Source organism: Staurois parvus, unplaced genomic scaffold (assembly GCF_062004578.1).
Source record: "Staurois parvus isolate SC_StPar_1 unplaced genomic scaffold, SC_StPar_1.0 ptg000270l, whole genome shotgun sequence".
Taxonomy (NCBI): domain Eukaryota; kingdom Metazoa; phylum Chordata; class Amphibia; order Anura; family Ranidae; genus Staurois; species Staurois parvus.
In genome coordinates, this window is record NW_028318066.1 from 3746773 (window position 1) to 3769662 (window position 22890).

Genomic DNA, 22890 nt, shown 5'->3' on the forward strand with positions numbered 1-22890 from the left:
GGGTTTGCTTCTTTGTTGGGTCACAGAACATTGTTTTGAATTTGATCAGTTTTTCAAATACATCTAAAATAGGACCCACTTTGCCCAAAGAAAGATAAAGCAAAACAGTTGAAATGCAGCTTCGGAACGGTCATTCACCCTACACGGTTGAAGAAAATGGAAATTTGATGACCTGCCCAAGATCCACAACTGGTTAAGGCCTTATGTACTCTAGATAGGCACTGTAGCACACATCAAATGCAGGAACACCCTCTCCACAGTTTGGGGATTTAGGACTATAAGATATGCTGACTTCATAAAATCTAGCTCAACCACTTCCCGTCCGGCCATTGTATATAAATGGCCGGACGGTGGCAGTGCAGGGTCGGGTGGCCGTTTATAAACGGCCTCCCTACGCCCTGCTTGCGCGCGCTCCCTGGGAGTGCACAGCACCGCGATCCGGTGCCCACTGTGTCAGACCAAAACAAAGTGGCACATAATTGTGAAGTGGAAGGAAAATGATAAATGGTTTTCAAATTTTTTTACAAATAAATATGTGAAAAGTGTGGCATGCATTTGTATTCAGCCCCGAGTCAATACTTTGTAAAACCACCTTTCACTGCAATTACAGCTGCAAGTCATTTTGGGGATGTCTCTACCAGCTTTGCACATTTAGAGAATGACATTATTGTTCCTTCTTCTTTGTAAAATAGCTCAAGCTCTTTCAGATTGGATGGACAGCGTCTGTGAACAGCAATTTTCAAGTCTTGCCACAGATTCTCAATTGGATTTAGGTCTTGACTTTGACTGGGCCATTCCATATGTAGCTCTGGCTATATGTTTAGAGTTGTGTTGCTGGAAGGTGACTCTCTGCCCCAGTCTCAAGTCTTTTGCAGACTCTAACAGGTGTTCTTTTAAGATTGCCCTGTATTTGGCTCCACCCATCTCCCCCCATCAACTCTGGCCACCTTCCCTGTCCCTGCTGAAGAAAAGCATTTCCCACAACATGATGCTGCCACCACGTTTCACGGTGGGGATGGTGTGTTCAGGGTGATGTGCAGTGTTAGTTTTCCACCACACAGTTTAATTTTAGGCCAAAAAGTTAAATTTTGGTCTCATCTGACCAGAGTACCTTCTTTCACATGTTTGCTGTGTCCCCCCCACATGGCTTCTTGTAAACTGCAAACAGGACTTCTTGTGGCTCTTTTTCAACAATGGCTTTCTTCCCACTCTTTCATAAAGGCCAGATTTGTGGAGTGCACGACTAATAGTTGTCCTGTGGACAGATTCTCCCACCTGAGCTGTGGATCTCTGCAGCTCCTCCAGAGATACCATGGGCCTCTTGGCTGCTTCTCTGATTAATGTTCTCCTTGGCCAGCCTGTCAGTTTAGGTGGATGGCCATGTCTTGGTAGGTTTGCAGTTGTGCCATACTCTTTCCATTTTCAGATGATGGATTGAACATTGCTCTGTGAGATTTCCAAAGCTTGGGATATTTGTTTTATAACTTAACCCTGCTTTAAACATCTCCACAATTGTATCCCTGACCTGTCTGATGTGTTCCTGAGCCTTCATGATGCTGTTTGTTCACTAATGGTCTCCAACAAACCTCTGAGGGCTTCACAGAACAGCTGTGTTTATACAGAGAGTCAATTACACATAGGTGGACTCTATTTACTAATTAGGTGCCTTCTGAAGATTTTAGTTAGGGGTATCAGAGTAAAAGGGTCTATCACATAAAATCCCTATTAAATACATTTACGTTTTTGGTTGTAACATGACAAAATGTGGAACATTTCAAGGGGTATGAATGCTTTTTCAATTCACTGTATCTCCATCTAAACCATCTGCCATTGGTTACGGTTAACACCGGAGTTTATGCGAAATAATTTTAACTGCAGTAAATAAATTATGTGCATTTCAATTCTATGGAGGGAAGATTATTTTAAATATTTCTAAAGCTAATTTCAGCTTCTAGTCAATGGTTTAGCTGGGTATATATGACAAAGTCGACAACTTAATGGAGCATTTGATCTTGATCTCAGATAGATTCTAAGCTTATGGAATTGGCCTGTGTATGGTATTCTAAATCAATTCATGCCAAGGTGCCGTTGAGCTTTGAATATCTGGTTGTAGAGTGATCATGTGGTAGATTTGCATAGCTGTTGTCATAAGTTGCTGTTTTACTGATAGTTTTTAGATTGGATTATTGTACTGTTATTTTAATTTGTTTCTTATTTATCATCACCTATTATAGTTCATTACCATTTTACATGGATTTTTATTATTAATAAATATATATATTTGTGCACATTATTGCTTTTAATTTAGTCTTCAAATTAGTGCAAATAAAGAACTCGGATTATCAGTTGATTTATGAAAATCAGTAGAGAATCTCTTTGATTCCAGATCCCAACCTGTTTTCATAAATTATGTACTGATTATTTTCTCAGCGCTAAAGTTCTGACATCTCTTAAATAAACTTTTTTTCACAATGTGGTAAAGGACAGGTAAACACTACTGTAAGGATTCTTAATAGCATTTACTTACACTGTCAGTCACTCCAACGCCACCCCTTCACATGGTTATTTTTTATAGGTTTATGATTTTACATATGTAACATATAAAATATATTACAGATGTTTCCATAACAATTGGCACAGAATGCTAGGCTTTCCAGAAAAAGTCCAGCACTGCTTGCATGCTTTCTAGCAGGTTGCCTGAATTGACTAGTTCCCAGTAGAGATGAGGGAGGGACTCTACTATTTAGGTCTATTCTTTGCACAGCTGCCAAAAATCCCTACTAATTTTACTAATCACATTGAACTGAGCTGACTGCAAGTGGTATACAGTTTGTGTAATACATAAACACCTTTGTTTGAAAATACAAAATATATAATTTTCTTTGAAGATTAGAAAATAGCTAAAATTATTTTTAAGAGGAATCTGTCATAAAGCAAAGTACAGTCTAATGTCTAAGGACATCTTAATACAATGTAAACAAGAGACAAACATAGAATAAGAGGTTTACATCAGGTTTATTGTATTTGCTTAGATCTGCCATTGCATTGAGGCAAAGAAATACAGGTACCCACTGATAATCATTTTATGCAATATCATGCAACACGAAAAAAAAAGGCTTTCATTTCTCTATGCTATAATAAAATCATGCCTCGAATTCAAGACATTCATGGGATAGGTCATCATCAAAAAAAAAAAAAACATGTCTACTTTTAGGGGTTACTCAATTATGGACACTGAACCACTTTAGAGAAGTCAAAAAGTTTCAAAGGTGATAATGCACAATACACACCAAGAAGTGATGCTTGTTTAAGGCAGTTAGAGAATGATTAGGAACCTGGTGTCTATCATGAGAAATCTTGGGTAATAGAAAGAGAAAGGTTATGACTGGTCATTTATTTTAGAACAATGATATCTCTTCAATATATGACCAGCTTCAGGACTTGTGGTCACTGGAATATGTTCATTTTAGACCCCATCCAATTCAATGGCAAAGCATACATAGCTTGAATATTGGCAGCAGGTCAGAAAGAAATAAATATATCTGATATTGATTACAAATGCAAGCTAAAGCACCTAAAAGCATGCTGCATTTTCCAGCAAAACAAGTTCTAAAGTAAATCTATCACAACCTAAGACCATTTTAACTAAATATATTTATATTTAGACCAGTTTCAATTTGCATATAAATTTATGTACCTAGATCTCTAGATATACTGATAATTTTTTCTTCATGTAGTTTTTCACCAAACTAAACCTTTACTCATTAAATATTTTTTGTCAAATGCTAAGTTTAAAATTAAAGGTTTGCAACCATTCAAAAGAGTATAGGTTTACATAAAAAAAACTATACTCACCTAGGTTGATGCAGAATCAGTCCAATGCTGCATCTGTCCCCTGCTGCTTCTAAGAACAGAGCTATCATAGACCACTGATCACTCAAGTTCTCAGTCTTCAATAAGCAGAGAGTTGGTGACTGTCAGTCACCGGCTCTCTATTCCGCCCCTCCAGCACTCACTGGAGCACTGGGTTGTGGAGGAGGCGGCTTGCTGAGAGGCTGAGTCAGATGCCAGTCCAGGTATCTGGGTGGATCCCAACTTTACAGTGGTCCTAAAAGCTGAAAGTTTTCTACCTTCATGCATTCTAAGCATGAAGATTACAAAAGCTTCAGTGCGCAAGTTCCCCCTCTCAGCTCCGCTAATACTTACCTGAGCTCAATCTCAATCCAGCAATGTGCACGAGATCAGCGGCTCTCCGGGTTCTCTCCCTCTTCATTAGCTCAGATACAGCAGCAGGAGCCATTGGCTCTCACCTCTGTCCATCACAGTCAGTGAGGTGGGAGTGGGGGAGGGTAGCTTGAGCAGCCCTCTGTGTATCTTATGGACACACAGAGGAGTGCTTAGGAGCAAGCAAGCAGGAGTGCCCCCATAGCAAGCGGCTTGCTACAGGGGGGCAGAGCCAGGTGTGCTGACAGGGGACGCAAGAAGAGGAGTGGGGCTGCCTTGCGCATTGCACAGAGCAGCTAAGTATAACATGTTATTTTTTTTAAATGTACGCTTCGCATTGCTTTAAAGTCAAAATCTATCCAGGCTGGACTTGCTGAATGGCATTAGCCGACATTGGGCTTTAGCCCCCTATCGGCTGAAAACGGGTCACAGGAATGCAGAATGAACTGCACTCCTGTGATCCATTGGAGAAGGGCTAAAAAAGCTTTGGCCCTACTTCTCCTTTAATAGCTGCTCATACAATGGAAGATCTCTTTTCACAAATGACAGATGGCTCTCATAGAAATATCTTTTGCTGGGCACTTTTATCCCCAGGCACAGCTATTTTTAAATAGGATATTCTCTGTGTAAAAATATTTCTCTTTTCTAAAAGAAATGGGAATTTTGGGCTAAGAACTCATGGACAAAATACCAAGAAGTTTTTTTCAGAAGTGGACAACCCCATCAAGTTATCTAATTTTTCCAGTGTTGCCAAAAGGTGCATTAAAATGCAACATATCTACATATCTGCGTTCTACCATTTTGATAGAATAAGCACTGTATGATTATGAATTATCCCACATCACATTAAATTGGTGTGGCAATAAGTTTTGTTAAGGCACTGCAAAACATTGTGTTAGCTGATTGTGGTTATCACAAGCTCATGTGGAAGGCCTCATGCACACTGGATGGTTTTTTTTTCCAGCTGCTGCTAGGGGTGTCTGGCATTTTTTTTCCTGGCTCTAAACACCCCTGCATGTCCATGCACACATAAGCTTTTAGAGGAGTTTAGAGGCATAGGTGTTTAGAGACAGAAGACCCCACTGCCAGTGCGTCCAGGAGCAGCAGCGATTTGGCAGAAAAAAAAAAAACACTTGACGCATGTGAACATGCGGTAATGCTAGGTGTGTTTCATTTCAATAGGCAGAATAAATTATTATTCTTGCAAATTAAATTTAAGGAGAAGTACAGTCAAAGCTTTTTTGGCTGTACTTCTCCTGTGGATCACAGGAGTGCAGTTTGTTCTGCACTCCTGTGACCCGTTTTCAGCTGAAAAAAATTGCTATCGGCTATCGTCACTCAGCCGGTCCAGGCTGGGGAAAGATCCCAACTTCAAAGTCGGGATGCACCCCCACCCCAGAGTGTGGAGCGGCACCTGGCTCAGCCTTTCAGCAAAGCACTGAGAGCCAGAGCCAGTCGCTCCCTCCCCCGCCACAGCCCTGCACTCCAGTGAACACTGGGGGGCTGAGCAGACAGCAGTGACCAACAGTCCCACTCTCTGCTCAGAGCGGACAGAACTCAGTCAGTCGATCAGCAGTCAAGTGATCGTTGAGTTCTCACACTTAGAGCCGACGGGGGACAGTTGCAGCATCGGATCGATGCTGCATCCACCTAGGCAAGTATAACTGGGGGAAAAAAAAGCCCTATTTCTCTTTTAATTAAAGCCACAATTCTTTTTATGCCAAAATAACGCTGTCAGGAGGAAAGACCTCTGAGATAAAGAAACGTCCAGCAGTGTGCATGAGGCTGAATACTGAAAATAAGTGGCATACTTCCACATAACAAATCCATTTCCTAAAAAAAAAAAAAAAAAAAAGGAAGTTCACCTATAGCTCTCCTAACTGGTACATGGATATGGAACTGCTTGGATCTGCCACGAGAACCACTTTCGTTTCCTGAAGTTCAGCTCCTAAAATCCAGTTCACTTTTTCCCCATGTTCAAAACAAAGCTTTGAGCTAACTCTTGGCACACCCTCTGCAGTTTGCTGGATCTTTACATTAGATGAGGACCTTCTAGAATTACGTTTCTGTTTTTGAGGTTGTGTGGTTTCCTTGCTGATGTCCCAGAGACAAACTCTACCATCATTACCTCCGGATAGTAAAATGGTTTGCTCAGGATTTTGTTCAACAAAACTGACTTGAGAGACACCTTGAGTGTGAGCTTTAAAACACAGCTCCTCCTCAAAACGTGTTCCCGATATCCGGAATATTCGGATTTTGCCATCTTCAGCCCCACAACAGAAGACATTTCCACAAGAAGAGACAGAAAGTGAATGTGCCAGAGGTGGATTGAAGATCTGGCCTGGAGACTGATGGTTATCCATATCCTCTTCATCCTGAGTCAAATGTTGCAGGTTTGTGATCCACAGTGGTCTTGTCTTCTGCATGTTCCAAAGCATCACCTGAAACACACAAAAAAGTGAGCCATATATATTGTGGTAGTGTGTTCCCAAACGAGAAAGATCATAAATAAAATGCTTAACCTTTACTATAATGCCCACCATTTATAGGGAGTATTGAAAGTATATTTCTGTTTACTATGCATCAAAACATGAATAGTGGGGAAATATTTCAATGGACACGTGGTCTAGTGACAACTGTCTAATAGGGCTGATCATTTGAAGATTTTTCCCTAATGTCCTGTTGTGTCTATAGGAGAGAAAGTAATGGCACCTTGCAGGAATTTCAGCCAATCCCTTCTCTATCCTAAATAAAAACTATTGGCTTTAGATACAGATTACGTTAAAGTAATCCTGTGCCCCGACTACCACACTACAGTACATGTTCTAAACAAGCAGTAAAAGCACTTTAAAACAAGCCCTCATTTACCTCTGTAACTATAGGCGGGAAATTCAAATTCACAACACAGGTGCAGAAATGTCAGCTATTCTCTATGGAGAGGCAGCCTGCCAGCCCTCTAGTGTAAACAATCAGCAGGTGCTGTTAGGCTCTTACACACAGGGTGTATGTAATGCCACTTTAAGGGGAAGCTGGTGTCCTAATTTTTTTTTTGTCTCCAAATGCCCCCTGCATGTCAGTCTATGAGGGTTATTTACTAAAACTGAAGTGTGCAAAACCTGGAGCAGCTCTGCATAGAAGCCAATCAGCTTCCAGGTTTTATTGCCAAAGCTTAATTGAACAAAAGTTAATTTAGAAGCCGACTGGCAACCATGTACAGCTGCACCAGATTCTGAGTGCATCAGTTTTAGTAAATCTGTCCATGCACACAGAGGCGTTTAGAGGCAGAAAAAAAACTCCCACTGACAGTGCGTCCAGGAGCATCTGTGTTTTTGCAGGAAAAACGCTTGACGCGTCAAGCGCTTGAGCATTGATTCATTTCAATGGCCAGAATTCTAGTCAATGAAATGAAAACACCCAAGTGCTTGACGTGCCTAAACATGTTTACACGTCAACCGTTTTTTCTGCATAAATGTGACTGCCAATGGGGAAAGGCATTTAGGAGAGCTGAGCTAAAAAGGTCCTGTGTGCATGGGGCATTATAAGCAGACCAAAACTCCAAAGTCTTTGTTATAATCTTAGGGGAAAAGTTACTTCACAGTATTTACTTGTTTTAAACTGGGTACAGGGTGGCTTGTTTATAAATAATTTTACAGCTTGCTAAGATTATGTAAATACTGGAATATCTATAGCAGGGTTTCCTAATCAGGGTTCTGTGGAACTCTAGGGTTCTTTCAGCAGTTGCTCAGGGATCCTTGACCAATGAAGAGTTTCTAGTTCCCAGTAAACATTGCTATCCATTATCTTCTAAGCTGTGTGAAAGGGGGGTAATTTTCCTACTGGTTAACAATGTAAGAGTGGCCTTCTCCCACTGACCAATAATACATGGGGTCCTTCTGCCACTGGTCACCAATATAAGAGCCAACTACACCAACTACCAATTTAAGAAGAAACTTTTCCACTGACCACCAATGTAACGGGCACTACAATTTTCACCATTGGTTTTCCTTTTTTGGCCAAAATTATTTTGTTCCATGATTGCTACAACTTTCTTAGAGAGCAGGGGAGTGTTAAAAAAAAAATAAACTGCTCTGGGTACCAAATATGCTAGATACATCACATTTTTTCTTTTATTCAATATTATATTTTCAACATACTGACCACACAAATGCGTCATATTATTACACAGATGTAATAATTTAGCTGGGGTTCCCTAAGACCTTAAAACTATTTTAAGGTTTTCCCTGTATTAAAATGTTGAGAAAGGCTCGTCTGTATTCTGAATACAGGTACATTTAAACCACTTTCATCCAAAAGTACGCATATGCGGCCCTACGTAAACAATTTTCTGTGCGGAAAGCGCACCCTGCGCGCTCCCAGCACAGTTACCAGCGGGGACTGGAAAGCTTCCAAAGCATATTTGTGATCAGAAGCTTTCCGATCATGTGGCTGTGGGGACTGCCAATCACAGCGGTCGCATATTGGAATGCCCGCCTCCTGGCATTTAGACCTCTTAAAGAGCCCAGGAGACAGCGGCGAGAAAGGGTTAAAAAAAAAAAAAAAAAAAAAAAAAGGTCTAAACATTTTGTTTTCAATGAGCTTTTGCTCATGCAGCTGTCTACATTAAAAAATACAGATAACATCAGTCAGGGCAACATCCAATCTGAAATTAGTCTGGAGAACTAGATGAAAACAAATTGTCACAAAATGCCAACCTGTCAGAGAATAAAAAACCAAACCTGCACCAACTCTAAAGTACTTGGTGCCCATGAAAGCTCACCAGGCATGCCCATTATGTTTGAGTTTTGCTTTTTATATTTCTGATTAAAAAAAAAAAAAAAAGGAACCAAAAATAAATATTGGCTAAAAGTACGATGCATACTTCTATCCAGCCTTTCATACGTTTTCTTCTTCGTGTCTGTTCTAAAAAGACTATTTACACACCCAAAAGTGAATGTGTCAAATGTGATTCACTGCTTACAACACTGGGGACAACACCTTTTGAGCTTTCAACCAGAAATAGTGAGCCTGAAGGCAGGAATTTTTTTACCTAACTCACAGTGCTCTGAGAATCCTGTATTCAAAACAAACATGTTTTGGCTGGAGCTGAGCTTTAACCACTTCAATACTGGACACTTTTACCCCCTTGCTGCACAGGCTAATTTTCAGCTTTCAGTTCTATTACACATTGAATGATAATTGCACAGTCATGCAACACTATACTCAAATAACATTTTTATCATTATGTTCACACAAAAAGTGCTTTCTTTTGGTGGTATTTAATTATCACTGGGTTTTTATATTTTTTGCTAATTAAATGAAAAAATACTGAAAAAAGTTAAAAAAAAAAAAAAAAAAAAAAAAAAAAAGTTGTGCAAATATTTTTTCTTCATAAAAACGTAGACCAAAATGTATTCTGCTACATTTATTTGGTAAAAAATAACCCAAATCAGTGTATATTATTTAGTCTGTAGGAAATAGGAGCTCACAAATGTTGGTGCATATATCTGAAAATTTATCAATACTGATGTTCTGAAGGCCAATCTCATTTCTTGAGGCCCAAAAATACCAGGACAGTACAAATACCCCCCAAATGACCCCTTTTTGGAAAGTAGTCAGTCCAGAGTATTAGGTATTTAGTAAGAGGCATGGCGAGTTTTTGGAAAAATAAAAAAATTTAATTTTTTCACTTTTTTTGCATACTGTCACCAGTGCAGTACAGCATCATGGTATAAGTGGTGTAGCGGTAATCAGGGACACTGACTGGTGAAAGTATGTAATTTAAAAAAAAAAATTATTTTTTAAAAATAATTTCTTTCTTATCACTTTTTTTGTAATAACTGTAACCAGAGTAATACAATGTTACCATAGTAACATTGTACTACTCTGTGGAGGTGATCAGGATTTTTTTTTTTTTCTTTACACATTATAAATCGCTTATAACAGTGAATATCACTGTTATAAACAACCACTTTCACTGAATGAAATCAATTGATTCAGTATGTATTGTTGTGATTAGCTGTGATAGACCACAACTAACTACATGGTACAGGGCTGTGATTAGCTCTGTCTGTACCATATGATCATTGTGAACAATCATAGAGAGCAACAAAATAGTACACAATGAATGGAAGCCATCTATTGTGCACAATTGTCATGTGATTTGCCACAGCGATCACACGGTACTGGCAGCGGCCCAGTACAGTGATCTGTCATCAGCTGTGTCTGGTGGACACAGCAGGTGCTAAATCACACTGCAGTGTCCACCCAGAATGCTGAATGTTCCACGATCTGTCACCCAGTGAAGCAGTTAATATATGTGAAAACTGAAAAGGCAGTTCTTTACACAATTTATTAAAATGACAGTGCCAATAAAAAAAATAAGGGGCCCCCTGCAAGTTAGATTGAATATATTTTTATTAAAGAGTTTCTGTTACTTGTACAAAAGCACCAAATAAACAAAAAAAAAAACAGCTGAAATGTAGAACAGGACACGAATAACAGTGTCAATATGGCCAGTACATTACATTATTGAAGAAACAGGATGTTGCTAGCGGATATGAATATACATATACGATGTAGAGAGACATACAAAATAGAGCAAGACCATCCAGTATCACAAGCCAAAGGATGTCCAAAACACGACATCTATAGACAATTCGTCCCAATAATTCCTAAATAAACCAGAGAAAGAGAAAAGGAAAAGAGAAATAATATAAGGAACAAAAGAAAGAAAAAGCGAAGCTGAGAAGAGAGACTCCAAGAAGGATAAAAAAATAACGTTGGCAGGAAAGGGTACAGGGCCACGAAGGGACATGGGGAAGATGGCATGAGATCCACTAATCCAATTCCTTTTACCACATAGCTAATGAGAAACCAAAACAGAGGGAGTGATTAAAGCATATTCCGTAATTTCTCAGAGGTGGAATACTGAATCCAGATGGACCATAGAGAATTAAATTTCTTCCGTGAGTCCATTTCGGCTGCCTGCATTTCTTCCATTAACATAGTATCATTTAAAATATTTACCCAAAGAGATAGGGAAGGACTGGTTGTAGTTTTCCAAAATCTGGAAATGAGTTGGCGTGCTGAGGAAAGGAAAAAAACGTAAAAGATTAGTTTTTTGCGATTTGATAGATCCAGGTAATCTGGACAATAACGCGATTTTGGGAGATGGAGTGAGGGAGTCATTATATATGTCAGAATATATCTGAAAAATCTTAGGCCAGAGCAGGCTAATGAGATCACAGACCCACCACACATGTAAATACGTTCCTCTCTCCTTGAGACAGCACCAGCAGATGTCCGAAACGGAGGGGAAGATGCGATGAATGACCACCGGGTCCCGGTACAATCTAGAGAGCAATTTATAATTTATTTCCTCTATATAGTTAGATACAGAAGATTTATGGGTGAAAATAAATGCCTTCTGCCATTCACCAGGGAAGATCTCTATACCCAATTCCTCTGCCCATACTCTAGAATATATAGGTAGAGAACCATGGGTATGAGTGATTATCAATTTATGAACTTTAGAGAGGACATGGTCAGGTAATTCTGAAAGAAGGCACACGTGTTTAAAAGCCAACAGAGGCCTATGTACATTTCCAGACGAATGAAGGAATTTACTTTATGTCGAAAGATGAATCTTCGTCAACCAATTGAAAGAAGACGATAGATGGGCAGTAGTATGCACAATGGAGCCTGTGGAGGGATTAACAAAAGAGCATGCAAATCGCCAAGAGTATCTGTCATAGGAGCCATATATAAAAATGTGTACTATTAGGAAGTTTGGGATTATCAAAAAGGGGAGTAAGTGGACTAGGATCTGAAGACAGCGCATAACGTCCAGGTAAAAGATACCAAATCCTAAGCACGGCTTCCGTCAAAGGGGAAAGCACAGGAAAAGTGCGATAAGAACCAGAGTAACTCCAAGGTAGTGCTCATAAGTCCACTGGAGAGAGATCTTGTTCGACTATGACAGAAGCCTTGGTAAACGGAAGGGAAAACCATTCTCATAAACGGGCTAGTAGTGCAGAGGCGTGAAAAATTTCAAAATCTGGAAGACCAGTACCCCCCTCAGATTTAGGATGGCACAAAAGCTTATGTTTCAATCTGGAATGGTGTAGGTGCCAGATAAATTGTATTGTGAGGGTGCGAAGAGTGCGAAAGAAAGCAGAAGGTAATAAAATTGGTAAGGTTTGGAATAGGTATAGCAACTTAGGCAGAATGTTCATCTTCAAAATGTTTATACATCCAAACCAAGGCACAGGAAGATCTTGCCATGTCTCCAATGACCGGCGTAATTTAGTAAGGAGCGGACTAAAATTGAGAGTATAGAGGTGCGCAGGAATTTCTGTACCCAAATATGTGATTGCCTTGGATTTCCATTTAAAGTGGAAATCCGTCTAAGCATGGACAGAATAGGTGGCGTCAGAGAAAGATTCAAGGCCTCAGTCTTAGCAAGATTCAGTTTAAAATTGCTAAAGCCACCAAACCCTTAAATTTCATTCAGTATGGAGGGCATACCAATATGTGGTTGACTAACATACAATAAAAGGTCATCCGCATATAATGAGAGTTTACAGTGTGTGGAGAGGGTATGAATACCCTGAATAGAGTTGTTATTGCATATAGCTTGGGCTAAGTGTTCAATTACTATCACAAATAATAGCAGGGAAAGGGGACAGCCCTGTCCTGTGCCATTAGAAATGTTGAACTGTTCAGATTGTATTCCATTAACCCACACAGTGGCTGAGGGTGTAGAATATAGGGACAGAATATGGTCCAACATTTGCGGACCTACCCCAATTTGCACCAGAGCTTGTCTGAGAAAGGACCAATTGACTCTGTCAAAGGCCTTTTCTACATCACAAGAGAGAAGGCAAGCTGAGTTTTCTGGACCTTAGTGATAAGGTGAATAGTTTTTGTGGTGTTATCCCTGGCTTCCCGCCCAGGGACAAACCCAACCTGGTCTTTATGAATTATGTCAGGTAACAGTGAAAGGAGGTTCGCTGTAACTTTGGCAAAATGTTTTTTAGTCTATATTTAGCAGCGAAATCGGCCTATAGTTACTACAAAGTGATGGGTCCTTCCCCTGGTTTCAGGAGCACTACTATCTGAGCTTGGAGAAGTTGAGGGGAGAATGGGTGAAGTACATCTATGGCTTTGAATGCGTGAGCCATAAGTGGAAATAAAAATGAGGCAAAGGCCTTATAGAAATTGGGAGTAAATTGGCCCCCTGCAGGTTAATGCCATAATGTGCTAGTGCGCATGGGAATCATGATTGTGGTACAGCATTCACTGCACTCAATGAGCCATCAATGCAGAGCACATTGTGCATGCACACTGATGTAATTGTCAGGTGCCCATGTGGATATATCCTAAGCCACATGTGCCAAATACAAGGCCGTAGGCTGAATCTGTCCCATCAGGCTATTTCATGTGACCCTTGCACTTTTCCTGCAGCTCCAGAATACCCCTCATCTCTTCCCCCATATTGTCTCAGCAGTCAACAGATTCCGGCAGCTGACTCCAGCCCTCCTCCAGACCTACACTTTCTGATTCCCGGATCCGTCCCCAGCTTCTTCCCAGCAGCAGCGTAAGGTAACGGGGGTGCACTGTGATGTACGGTAGGGTGGGGGGCACTTGACTTCTGATGATTGGTAGGATCCTGACATCTGATGTAAGGGGGTTGGTGTGTTCTGGGCATCTACCCCTACAGATATAACCTTCCCTTTGAGGGCAACCATAACGCTGATGCGGCCCACAATGAGTTTGACACCCCTGTCCTAACAGCACCAGTTTAGGAGATATTTCCTGTACCTACAGTTAAGATTTAATATAGGTTTACCTGTAGGTTCAAGTTAAAAAAAAAAAAAGTTAACTACCGCTTTAAGTTCTAATAAAGTTCTGAAATGGTTATGCATGTATGTACAGTATATCAATTCAAGTATATCTGTTTACAGTAGGTTGTAAGTTCCAAATACATTACTTTTTTTTTTTAAATAATTAGCTTCTCCTAATTACCTGTAAAGCAGCACCCAGACAGATGGGAAGATCCAGCACTAATTGTTGGCCGATAAACGAAAAATCGGTCATTGCTGCCACCAATGCTTACGAAAAACAGCCGTTTTTCGTAGATTTTCCAGCATGACCGATAAAAAGAAGCGTCAAGACACGCGAAAATCGTCCGACGACATTGCCCCACTAACAGTGTGAATATCGGCCGATTTTTCGTTCGGCCGATAAACGTCCCGTCCATGGCCTGCATAAGTCAACCAGGCTGTAGTGTAAGACGTTTGCTGACAGTAACATGCTAACAGGCTGATAAAACAACCAATAACTTCATCAGTTTGCTAATACTGTCTAATAAGAAATCTGGGGTGTTTTCCACTCAGTGATCTTCATTTTAGCTGTATAAATACTAGATTTATTTTCACTGGGTATTTAACTGTTTGATTGGAGTTCACCACTAAATGTGAATCATGTACACAAATAAAACAGATATGGAGCTATAACCCACCTGCATGTCAAGTCCACATGACAGAAGACTCTGAGGTCGGCTTGGCCTGAAAGTGACTGCGGAGCAGATATTAGTGTGCCTCTGCAGTGTCCGACAGACTTTTTTAGTTTGCAGATCCAAAACTTTCACTGCGCCAGAGTCATCAGCTGCAGCCAATAGGCTGTCCAACTCATTGACAGAAATGCAGTTTATCTCTTCTTTACTGATACTGAAGCTTTCCACAGGCTCTTTAAAAACCCTGGTGTCCAGAACACTAACTGTCTCCCCATGAGAAGCATAAAGTTTTGTCGGAGAAGCTGGAGAGAACATAATCCCTGCTACATCATCGTCACTGTGAAAGTTCAGTTTTCCTATCGGACGTCCCTTTTCACTCCAGATAGTAAGCTCTCCACATTCAGCCCCTGAAGCAACAATTCTTTCTTTGCTGATGGCCAGGCTTAAAACAGCACTGGAATGACCGGAATCCCACTTTGTAGTCATTGTCCTACTTATAAATGCCTGAAAGAAGACAATAAAACAAGGATCACTATTTGATTTTTATGTCAAAGTTTTATACATGTCATAATATAAAAAAAAAATAAGTTTTTGTGGAATACTGCATGCTTTCAGATGTTCACTTCAAAAAAGACCAATAAAACTTGGATTTCCACAGCGCCATGTTATGCCTCATGTTTTCCTATCTAACAGAACCTGAGCATAGAGGCTTATGTAAATTATTTTTGTTCCATCTCTCATGTCAAAGCTCTCTAGCAATCCCTACTATGTAATAATTGATAAAAGGATGGAAGCTGCCTGGTTGCCTTGGGTAACTGCATTTTTTATTGCTTTTTATAATTGAATTTTCTTCAAAAAGGTCATGCAAAATTCAATGTACATTTGCATGACCATGTACATGTAAATACAGATCTGCCCAAGTCCTCAATATGGAAATAAGCTGCTCTGACAAACTTGATGACCAGCAGTTTTATTTGTCAGCATAAGAGTTATGGCAGCTTTCTGGGGAGCTTAAAGCGGAGCTCCACACAAAAAGGGGAAGTTCCGCTTTAAGGAATGCTCCCCCGCTCCCCATTAAGGATTGGGGGGCGGGAGCAGGTACCTGTCAAATTCGGGTACTCGCTCCCCCCCCAAAGGTGCCAATCCTTAATGGGGAGCAGTCCTTAAAGCGGAACTTTCCCTTTTGGGTGGAGCTCCACTTTAAGCTCCCCAGAAAGCTGCCATAACTCTTATGCTGACAAATAAAACTGCTGGTCGTCAAGTTTGTCAGAGCAGCTTATTTCCATATTGAGGACTTGGGCAGATCTGTATTTACAAGTACATGGTCATGCAATTGTATATCGCCTAGGCGATCAGAAGCAGGAGGTGTCCTCCCTCCCTGTAGTCTTTGAGACACGCGACAGGTCCCAGAAGGCTACAGGACCATTCACGAAGCGCAATGGGTACCTGGCTGTGAAGCCGCAAGCTATCACAGACAGGTGCCCACACTGAAGATGCCGGCCTCCTAGAATACAGGATGGCCAGTGACATACCACGGGACTGAGGGACAAGTAAGTGGCTGTTTTTTTAAAAGTCAGCAGCTACAGTTTTGTAGCTGCTGACTTATTTTTTGACAGTGTGAGTGGAACTCCGCTTTAAAGGATAAGTTCACCTTTGGAACATGGCTCCTGCCTCCTCTCTCCCATGACAGCGGGCAGGGGTTCTTCTCCAATTTAAAAACAGTGCAGCTGCGTGGGCTCTGCCCACATGGTCATGTCACTCATTCAGAGCTTTCTGAATGAACTGAAAGTACCATCAGCCATTGCGGCCAACAGTTGCAAATGAGAATCAGGTGTGGGAAAAAAAAGGGTCCTGTACCTTTTTGGTGCAGATGCGATTTGAGCCATACAAAATGTATGGTTCAAATCACACCGTAGACATTGCAATACAGTTCCTGTGCAAATCATATGCAATGTGCTGCACCGCATTAGTGTGAACCATGGCTAAACCTGAATATCTTGAAAAAGCCCAGGCAAAGCCAAGATCTCAATTGTACTGCGAGTCTTTGACCAGACTTGAAAACAACTGCTGCTCATCAATAGTCCCTATCTGACAGAACTAAAGCAATTTTGCTCAGAATGGGAAATAAAATACACAATCCCAATGTAAAAAGCTACAACTCAAAGTGAAGTTTCAGCCATTTTTGTGTTTAGCAAAAGTCAGTAGCTACAAAAACTGTAGCTGCTGACTTTTAATAAACACACACTCTCCTGTCCCAGGGTCCAGCGATGTGCTCACCTGCACTGTCCCTTCTCTTGCAGCTTCAAAGCCGGGTGCCCACTGTGCATGCGCGAGTAGTACTGCGTATTGGTCCAGCAGTCTTCTGGGATCTGTGAAGGTTCCCATGAGACTGCGGGAGGAAGGCTGAACTTCCAGCTCACTTTGCCGTTGCGAACTGAGCCGGAAGTGGAAGCAGGTACCTATTAAAACCAGGTATCCGCTCCCCCTTCCCCCCCAAAAGGTGCCAAATATGGGAGGAGGCAAACAATCAGAACTTCCACTTTTGGGTAGAACTCCGCTTTAAAACAAAACAGTTGCAGCTGGAATTGCAGCGCAAGATTGTTCTACTAAAGCTTAAAGTAAAAGGAAAGGCTAAAATGAACAAAATGCATCCCCACTGCTGATAACATGAGGAATACTGTTTGCAATTAATCAGTGTAAGTATCTTTTTTCACTTCATGGTGATTGCACAGGCACTTTTCAGATTGACCTCCATTTGATGGGTCTGTTCACACCAGCAAGCCAAACTATACACATTGCCACTTGTGTACACTGTGAGACATAGGACTATTGTGCCAAATACAGCACAAAACATTGTTTTCACTGAACTTTACTTAAATGTCATGAAACATGCCGTACCTTTTTTTTCAGCAAACTGACACCATAGAAAGTAAGGCATTTTACTTTGTCTGTGTGTAGCCCCAGCTGCCAGGGCTTCCCCACCGCATCTGGTGTGAAGGGGCCCCTTACAGAACCCCCAGCTAGGTTCACGCAACCTCAAGCGAATACAATAAGAAAAAAAAAAATTAAAAAAAAAAAAAAAAAAAAAGGACCAACCCAAAGTTGCCTGCCCAGAATAATTTTATTTATTACTGCATTCCATAAAACAGGCCAATGTGTTTTAACACATTCCAAAGACCTGATAATGGGGAACCCTTGGAAGCCCTGAGGGATTTTGTTTTCAGATGGAATTACAAATAAAATTATTATGCACAAAACACAGCCATTAAAGTATATCCATAAACCAACCAAACTGTTTCATTTTTGGATGGAATAGGGAATGGTTAATACTGTTTGTCATCTGTGTCAGATTGTCATCTGTGCTGAGAGACTGTCACTTTGAGAGATTTTTGTTCACTTTCTGTCCTGTAAACAGAACAGAAAAGGAGGAGAAATCTCTCCAAGGTGAGGCTCAGGAACAAGTCTTCCTATTTGAGGTTTTCTACTTTATCCCAGTTTTTCTGGTAACTCTAAGTTTAGATTTTCCCATACCTCCAGTTCTTATGACAGCAGTCAACAGCTCCAGCATAGAGGACAAATCTCCCTAACAAGGATAACAGAAAACATTAAAAACCTTAGTTTATAACCCCTTGCCATCCCAATCCAAAAAAAATGTCAAATAAATTACCTTTGCAGTGCCCTCCCACTGCAAGGGTAAATGCTTCTAGAGTCTAGGGAATAGAGGAAAAGCCTATCATACCTAAAACCCAGCTCCAGGCCATTATGAAATTTACATAGTACATTTTCACCTGCTCAGTCTTTATTGCCAAACAAAACCTCCTCCCAAGCCATCTTGCAGCGTAATGGATCAAAGTCATAGCTTTTTCTATGAACTAAGCTCATTTCCTGCCTCGTTGACCTAACATTTTTCCCTGCTCGTTATCTTCTTGGGCACTGGTCCTCTTACCGTCCCTGTGAATTCTCCTATCTCTGAAGCCTAAGAGAGAAGACCGGATGGCTGGAAGTTGCCCTCAACAATAGGAAATATCCACATCACACAGGCAGTAAAGTGGACACCCACCCTGGACATAAAGAGAAGAGAAAAGGATTTTAACATGACCATGGCTTCAGGTTAGTAAAATGGATATTTGGATAGGTTTTACTTTTTTATACCTATACCAGCAGTTAATGAGAAGAGGATGAGGGAGTGGGTTGCTTGCATCCTGGTGTTGGGCTTTAAAGTGGTTGCAAACCTCAGACATGAAATATGAACAAAGCATATCCCTCTATAGTGTGTACTTGTCTCAATCTAGAGCACTAAGTGTCATTGCTGTCTGCTGTCTCCTTCCACTTGTATCAGTATGAGTAACTTCTGACACGTTTTCCTGACACCAAGAGAAAAATGTGACAGGGGATGGAACAGACTGTGATTGACAGCTTCAGCTCTGTTCCTGTGAGCTGTGCGAAGGGGGGGGGGGGTTTCCTTCCCTCCAATCAGCTCTCAGAGCTCTCCTCATTGAGTAACTTCAGCTCCCCGCCCCCTTCTTTTCAGAGCTGAGAGATCCTGTGTAAATTCTGCACTTTGAATGGATCTAAGGAACAGACGGATGTAAGAGGATTTGTTTCATCTTTGTGTATCACCTGAGGTCAGTCACTTTCCAGGGTATATGTAAGGGTTTGCAACCTCTTTAACATATTCCTTGCTCCCTCAGTAGTTTGCACTCTCTTCCCTTCAATGCTTTTGCATTGTACTTGATGACATCAGCATGCAAACATCTTTGAGAAGAGATGTCGGGTAATTGGTCACATAATGTGGTGAAAGCTTACTGGAGTAAGGCGTACGGGAGGTATTACAGCTTATTCCTCAACCCCTATGCTTAAAAAGGAACTGAAGGCATTTGTTAACTTGTGGATAGAGCTGAGAGGGATTAAAACACCTGTCAGGTCTTTATTTGCTGTCTGTATCCCCGTTAAGGACATTCATCCTCTCTATTGGTCTTATTTATCATTATCATCAAAAGTGAAAGAAAATACCAAATTTTGGGTTGTCACCAGAACATTATTAGAGAAGCCTTCCAATGGGGACACTTGTTCTGTTTACAAACAGGGGTTCCCATACTTTGGAGGGATTTCTTCTCACTTCCTATTTTGGTTATGGGACAGGAAGTGATGGGAAATTTCCCCTATGTGACACAGGGTTATAGCTCTCCCCATACTCTACCCAAAATGAAAAAAAAACATTTTGCCTATAGTTCTCCTTTAGGGCTCATTCACACCATAAGTGCAAGAAAACTGATACACAGATTTCACTTGCAGAAACATCCGTTTACATCAGTTTTCATGCAAGCTTCAATGTGTTTTATACACATTGCAGATTCCTGTGCACAAAAAAATCTGCACGTGATACTCACGTTGTGGTGTGAACAGGGCCCATGGAGAACAATTGATCTTGTTGTGCCCTTGCAGAACGCATGCAGAAAAACAGACATCTCTGTATCAAGGTGTGAATGAGCCCTTAAAGTGAAACTAAAGTTGAAGGGAAAAAAAAATAAAAAAAATAAAATCAGCAAGCAGGCAGACTGTTCATTACAGAAGAGACATACAGTCTCTGTTCTGTGATAAAATACTCCTACCTGTCTGTGGGTAGACTAAGCTGTGCAGCTCCATTTACACTCCAGCATGCCGCCTGTACTCCTGAAGGACTGATCTCCTGCACAAGTGTAGAAGTGAAATCATTCAAACAATCAAGACGCCAGAACAGAACCTCGCAAGTGTTCAACAATTAGAACTAAAGGCAAAAATACTTTCCTAACTTCCACTTTCAAGAGTTACTTCACCTTTACAAAAAAAACTGCCTATGTGCAGCTCTGACTGAAACTGAATGATACCCTTGCTGTAGGTGTAGGCCATTTACATACCTCATGAAGCCTGACTGGAATACTCCCAGGACGTTAGAAAGTGAGGCCTAGTCATTACTGCTCACCTCCACCATCACAGGAGTGAGCGCCTTCTCTCCACTGTTGTACTGGCCTTGAGAGCTCGCCCCTGAGAAGGTGCACAGTAATGACTAGGCCTCACTTAATGTCTTGGGAGATACTCCACTCAGGCTTCATGGCCTACACACCACAAAAGGGCATTCAACTTGGTCAAAGACGCACAGTTCGTTTTTATCTACAGATGCCCCTTACCTATGTAGACCGGTTTTTAGTAAAGGTGAACAATTCCTTTCACGTGGTTGTAAAGGCAGGTGTTCTTCTATTCTATGCAATTACGTAAAAAAAAAAAAAAAAAAACCACTTCTGCATGCAGCTCTCATCCCCCCCCCCAAAAAAAAATACATTCCTGAACCTGATCTCGATTCAGCGATGTGTACAATAGTTGAGGCTCTCACGCTCTTCATTGGCTCAGATGGGATGGGGCAGAGAATGCATGAGTGTCCCAAGAGCTTGAGAGGGGTGGAGGTTGGCACTGGCAGGGGACCTCAGAAGAGGATCAGGGCTGCTCTGTGCAAAACCATTAAACCATGTTTGTTATTATTTTATAAAGAGCCTTTCCTATTACTTTAATGAGAATGTAACCCTTGCAGTGCAGGGTCATTGATTTTAAAGTGCAGTTCCAGCTGTATTTGTGTTTATCAAAAGTCAGCAGCTACACAAACTAGCTGCTGACTCTTGAAGCGGAGCTCCACCCAAAAGGGGAAGTTCTGCTTTAAGTACTGCTCCCCATTAAGGATTGGCACCTTTGGGGGGCGAGCAGGTACCCAAATTTGATAGGTACCCGCTCCCACTTCACGGCGATCGGAAGTGGAAGGTGTCCTCCCTCCCTTCCTGTAGTCTTTTGGGACACGTGACAGGTCCCAGAAGACTACAGGACCATTCATGAAGCACAGCGCTTCTCGCGCATGTGCAGTGGGTACCCGGCTGTGAAGCAGCAAGCTGTCACAGCCGGGTGCCCACACTGAAGATGCCAGCCTCCTGGAATACAAGATGGCTGGTGAAAATGGCTGCGGGGAGGACATTGAGGGACAGGTAAGTGGCTGTTCTTTAAAAGTTAGCAGCTACAGTTTTTGTAGCTGCTGACTTATTTTTTGACAGGGAGTGGAACTCCGTTTTAATAAACACACTTACCTGTCCCGGAGTCCAGTGATGTTTTCACCCACGCCATCCCTTCTCTCCACGGCGCCACCATCTCTACTGTGAGCACCAGGCTGTGACAGTTTGCGGCTTCACAGCCGGGTACCCACTGCACATGCGCAAGTCACACTGCGCATCCTTGGTCCGGCAGTCTTCTGGGACCTGTGAAGGAGACTGAGGGAAGAAAGAGGTGGCCGAATTACCAGCTCACTTTGCCGCAGTGAGCTGAGCCGGAAGTGGGAGCAGGTACTTGTCAAAAACAGGTATCCACTCCCCGGATAAGGTGCCAAATATGGCAGTGGAGAGGGAGGGGGGGCAAACAAGAAGAGCTTCCGCTTTTGGGTGGAACTCCGCTTTAATGTAATGTTGGAGAGGTTTCCTCTGACTTCCTGTTGTGTCTCCTGGACAGGAAGTGTCAGTAAATCACTAAAACTGACACCTCTTTCATCTACTCCATCCATGTCTGTAAACGGACCTCCAGCTTACCCCCTCAGTCTAGTCTGTTCTCAGGATGAACTGGTTTCAGTTACAGAAATCATTTGGAAACCCACAGGCAGCTCAGGTATTCCTGCTGTGCAGATGAGGCCCCGGGTTTCTCCGTAGTGTGTGTGGGGGAACTCACAAAACAAGCAATCCGATCACTGCGGCCGGGCACACATCCTCCACATAGGAAGCCCGCTCCAGCCGGCTCCTCAGCACACTTCCCTTCCCCAGGTGCACACTGCACACACCTGACTCCCAGCGCCGAACTCCGGGCACTCTACTTCCGCTATACTTTACGCAGCTCCCTCATTGGTTGCTTACACTCCGCAGAAATAATTGCGATGTCTGATTGGAAGATCAGGGACCATAGTTAGGGAATACTGAAGCGTGTACGTTTAAGCGCATGCGCACATGCTTTCCTACGCGCTATTAGTCCCTGGATTGTCATAAGAAGGCCGGATCTGTCTGTGATTGCATGCCCTATGGTGACGACTAGACGGAGGCGGGGCAAAATCAGGAAGCAATGGGCGTCGCTGCGGTGCTTCTAATGTGATT

The 22890-nt window shown here is 41.8% G+C and overlaps 1 protein-coding gene across 7 annotated transcripts; it reads right to left on the reverse strand.

The window, feature by feature from the left end:
• Positions 1 to 2996: 2996 nt before the first annotated feature.
• LOC149459195 (WD repeat-containing protein 53-like) lies at positions 2997 to 22721 on the reverse strand. 7 transcript variants are annotated; one of them, XM_089681560.1, is made up of 5 exons: positions 22584 to 22715; positions 20353 to 20429; positions 20131 to 20245; positions 14747 to 15244; positions 2997 to 6665 (listed from the first exon to the last, which is right to left on the reverse strand). In XM_089681560.1, the coding sequence occupies exons 3-5, from the start codon at positions 20206 to 20208 to the stop codon at positions 6090 to 6092; spliced, it is 1152 nt and encodes a 383-aa protein (XP_089537686.1). In that variant the 5' UTR covers positions 20209 to 20245; positions 20353 to 20429; positions 22584 to 22715; the 3' UTR covers positions 2997 to 6089. The 7 variants fall into 7 exon arrangements, with proteins under 7 accessions (XP_089537686.1, XP_089537690.1, XP_089537689.1 ...); XM_089681564.1 differs by lacking the exon at positions 20131 to 20245; XM_089681563.1 differs by lacking the exons at positions 20131 to 20245; positions 20353 to 20429 and having other exon boundaries at positions 22584 to 22721.
• Positions 22722 to 22890: the final 169 nt, after the last annotated feature.

Excerpts from the sequence above, each read along its gene's own strand:
- LOC149459195 (XM_089681560.1), bottom strand. The coding sequence starts at position 20,208 with ATGTCTGTTTTTCTGCATGCGTTCTGCAAGGGCACAACAAGATCAATT. Across the intron at positions 15,245-20,130 it reads GGCCCTGTTCACACCACAAC|GCATTTATAAGTAGGACAAT; the intron begins GTGAGTATCACG and ends GTCTTCTTTCAG. Across the intron at positions 6,666-14,746 it reads CATGTGGACTTGACATGCAG|GTGATGCTTTGGAACATGCA; the intron begins GTGGGTTATAGC and ends TGTGTGTTTCAG.